The following is a 4,267-nucleotide window of genomic DNA, read 5'->3' on the forward strand; positions in this document are numbered from 1 at the left end:
TACGCTGCTATGCACGAGGTCGCGGAGGCCACATTTCGATGGGGGCAAAATCGAGAGACGCCCGTGTCCCGTGCATTGTGGGCACGTTAAAGATCCCCTGGCGGTCAAAGTTAATACTGAGTCCCCCACTACGGCGTGCCTCATAATCAAATCGCGGATCTGGCACGTAAAACGCCAGAATTCAATTCTTCGTGCTCTCTATCGCTTCAACACAAACTGAGCGGCGAGAACACAGCACGCGCAAAGGTATGAGCCGTCGGCGCACCTAGACGGCCTAGACTCCACACCCAGATCGCTTTCAAGATACGGCGCGCGCGGCCGCGCATACGCAGTTGCTGCCAGAGTACAATGCCGCCCCCTGCCCCTTCCTCACCTCTCCCCGGTGCCTTGCGCGCGACGGAAGATGTCGTGCTTCCTCCCCGCTTTCCTCCCTTCCTCTCCCTTCCGCGCGCGGATTGAGCCGCGGTCATCGGCTCCCCTCGCGCGCTTTCACTCGCACATACAGCATACGGCGCGCGGTGACGGTGTTATCGTACTTGGACTTTATGCGGAACGTCTCGGCGAGGGCAAAAAATGCGCCTGAAGTGTCCATATAATTGCTCTCGCAATAATAATAGCACACTCTGCAATGATTTGCAGTTTGGCTAACGAGAAGGGCAGCTTCGCTGCTTTATACGTTACTATGCGGAGAAGCTACCTTTAGGGCACGGAAAATCAGTCGAGAATTCACGTCATCGAAAACTGCTCTTTTGGCTCGCCTTCACGTGTTTAAACAGCCGAAATTAAGTTGCCACTTAAAGTAGTAACCATATTTATTACACGGCGGCCGTGCATACAGTGTCAGAAGTGCAAGCAGTAAATCGTGCTGTCGGCAATGTGCGGCAGAGTCACCGTCAATTTGCCGTTGATCCACTTAAGAGCCGAGAGCTCATAGGGCAACACCACTAAAGAGCTTGTGGGTGTAATCAGTACACTTACGATAAACTAAACTGGCATGAGTTCTCAAGAAATATCATCAATAGCCTGAGGCAAGTATTCAGGTCGAGGAGGAAAAGTAGGGAGGTAAACCTTGAATCGAAGCCAGCGTTAACTCATTAAAAAAAAAATTTCTGAGGAAGCCTCGTTGGCTTGTTTAGTTGATATCACACGTATGTCGGTGCAAAGGCCCAGTAACATTATTTTTAATTCTTGCTCAACTTCCTGTTGTTAATCGGTGCTAATAAAGAGGTTTTGTGAACAGTTTGTGCTTTGGGCCATTAGTGAATTTGTTTTGTTTTTCTCGTTCCTTTCTTCCTGCGTTCCTTCTTTTATACGCGCAACTCTTCCTAACATAGTCATGCATAGTCATACCCGTTTATTATAAATAAAACATTTGCAAGAGCCCGGGACAGTAACTTATAAAGCATCTATTTAAACACCACGGTTCTGAAGCATGTGTAAGAAGCAATATGTCATTTTTATTGCACGTACTTCAACCTGTGCGATTGAAATACACCATCCTGCTAGGAAGCTTTTCTTTATTTCAACGGTTAATTTTTGTATACGTATATACGCTGTGATAATTCTTAAGTTTTTGGGAATTTTCATAAATTGCCTGTGGCAGATAGCATATTTGTTGTCCTCGAGCTGGTTTATTCGAAAAGGTGGGCACTACTAGCACAACAAATCGACACACATATTCAACTAATTACCAAGAAATGCACTAATGCACTTCCTAATTAATTACTTTATGGCACATATTGCAATTTAAAATTTGCAGCCGGTAATATTGCAAGACGAATCCACTTGAAATGAATCTGCAAGATGATACCAGTTTCGAGATATCATTTCCCTGAGATGCAATATGGGCGTTCCAGTTACTCTTGTGCTTCAATGCGTAAAAGAGCGTTTTCTTTTTTCAAAAAAAGGTAAGTGTAACTAGAGTGCATTTTTACGGCGAGTATGATGGCGAAAAGCTACAAACGTGTCATTCTCGAAATTCATTCCAAGCGGATACGCCTTGCAAGCTCAGCTGTAAATTACAATATGCTCCGCGAAGTATTCTATGAAGAAATTAATTAGTGAATTTAGTTAGTTCCAGTTCGATACCCTGCATTCAGCTATGTGCTCCAGAAAGAAAAAAGGGGCGATTCTAGAAATTATACTGGTTCCTATTCTTACGGGGAACATTAAATGACTGACGCTGCGTGGCAGAAAAAGAAAAGCAGTAATATGCACTACGAGCACTGACCAATTGCTGACTTCCATACGTACCGAACCTAACCATGCCCGTAGCCTCCTCCATGGTGTCCGTAGTGTCCCTTGTGTCCGCCGTAGTGGCCGTGGCCGTACCCTCTGTTGCCGTGCCCGTAGCCGTGGTGACCGTGCCCGTGGTTGGAGCCGCCGTAGTGTCCCCGCTTGTGTCCTCCGTAATGACCGTGGTCGCCGTACGAGTCGTGCCCGTGGTGGCCGTGCTTGTGTCCCCCATAGTGGTCCCTGTTGCCATGGTGACCCCAGTGGTCGTGGCCCTCGCCATGTCCCCCGTATGCTCCGTGGCTCCCACCCCCTCTGTCCCAGCCCCACTTGCGTTCGTGGCCATAGCCGCGGTCCTTCCAGTGCTGACCGTGGTGCTTCCAGTGTCCGTGCCTGTGGCCGTGATGCCCGTGGGCACCGTGGTTGGAGTGGCCGCCATGATGGCTCCCTCCCCAGCCTCCGTAGCCGCGGTTTCCGTGGTGGCCGTGGCCACCGTAGTGACCGCTGTCGTGGTCCCCGTAGTGCTTGTTGCCGTGACCGTGGCTGTCATGGCCGTAGCCGTGGTTGTCGTGCCCGTATCCGTGACCGCCGTGGTGGCTGCCGTGACCTCCGTAACCACCGTGACCTCCGTGGCCTCCGTAACCCCCGTAGCCCGTCTCTAGGGCGACGAGATCGTTGTTGAGCTGACTTTCGCTTTCCACCGCTTTCGTTTCCGACGTAGCTATGGCGACGGACTCTTGCAAACGATCATTGCTCTCTTTGCACAGCGTTGATTCGCACGAACAGAGTAGAAGAAACAATGAAACCCGTAGTATCTGAAAACAAGGAACGTTGTTGTTAAAATATCGTCATTTAAAAGAAATCCCGAAGGCCCCGTATATCCTTTGTCAGTGTAGCGCAAGGGTAGTTGTATCAGTCACAGCACCCCACGAAATTGTGTCGATCCTTGCCGAAACGATTGGAGACATTTTGCGAGCAGGCGAACGGAGCACTACCGGAAACCCAACACCAGCGACGCCTGAAATGAAGTCCTGGCAAAGACGCTGTCTGCGTATGCTTTGTAGGCGTGTCCTATCAGGTCTTAGGAAAGATGTGGGCCTGAACGAAGTTTCTAGTTTTCAACGCCACATTTCTGGTATGTGTCTCCTGTGGAACTTCCCTGGGCCCCTGACAGACCGCGTTGAGTGAAGGCACTACCTACGGTCTATGGGTCATTTCAGTAGCCGTCGGATAAGAGACGTACGCGGTGGACGCGTAACAGGAATATTAAGCCAAGATGACTATGGCTATGTGCTTTGCACGCCACTCTTGTTTACTCAGGATCTGCCCAAGACGCTTAGCGGCCATTTTATTCCTGCATCGACAAGTTTCGGCTCCACTCTAACTCAGCCTAACTATATAGGGTTCGAGGTGAAAACAATTTGCTGAATACTTCATCGTCTGTAGTCTGTAGGGCAATGGTTCGCAAAGGAAGCTCCGCTTAAATTATTGATCCATTCGAAGTGCATTCATCGCATGCTTGTCGTGGCCTTCCAAGTACTACTCAGGCATATGGTTTGGTGCTCGAGGTTCATAATGTTTCACCGCTCGTGCGCTCATTGTCCCCGTCATGTGCCGCTGCAGGGCGCACAAGCGCGCAAAGGACATCACGCTTGACGAGGTCAATGCAGGCGAAGCATTGTATACGAGTATATGACGCGTACAACGCCTAGTATTGCCCCCTGAAACTGAGCCTATATCCTTCACGTGTTGTCGAACGGTGCTGAACAGACGCAACTCACCTTCGGCGCACGGCCCATGCTTTCCACGCTGGCCGCGCTTGGGCAAGCTTCACTGCCGTTTTCCTCACAATTCGCTTTTATACGGGGCTTGTACCGCGCCTCCGCGTTCTACAGGCGTGGCGGCCCACGTGGTTCTCGGAGATGTCGTCGAGGCACCCCTCGGTGTGAGCGTGGCCGATCTGCTCGGTTCGAAACAGCTGACTGGTCACGAAAAAGAAACAAGGAAGAACAATGCCGATCCCTGCTCTCTTTTT

General features: G+C 50.2%; 1 protein-coding gene across 1 annotated transcript; it reads right to left on the minus strand.

The window, feature by feature from the left end:
- Positions 1–2,258: 2,258 nt before the first annotated feature.
- On the minus strand, positions 2,259–4,031 carry LOC135898215 (spore coat protein YeeK-like). Its single transcript, XM_065427064.1, has 2 exons — positions 4,014–4,031; positions 2,259–3,047 (listed from the first exon to the last, which is right to left on the minus strand). Exons 1-2 carry the CDS (start codon positions 4,029–4,031, stop codon positions 2,259–2,261), a joined length of 807 nt encoding a protein of 268 aa, XP_065283136.1.
- Positions 4,032–4,267: the final 236 nt, after the last annotated feature.

This window comes from Dermacentor albipictus, chromosome 3 (genome assembly GCF_038994185.2).
Source record: "Dermacentor albipictus isolate Rhodes 1998 colony chromosome 3, USDA_Dalb.pri_finalv2, whole genome shotgun sequence".
In the NCBI taxonomy this organism is placed as follows: domain Eukaryota; kingdom Metazoa; phylum Arthropoda; class Arachnida; order Ixodida; family Ixodidae; genus Dermacentor; species Dermacentor albipictus.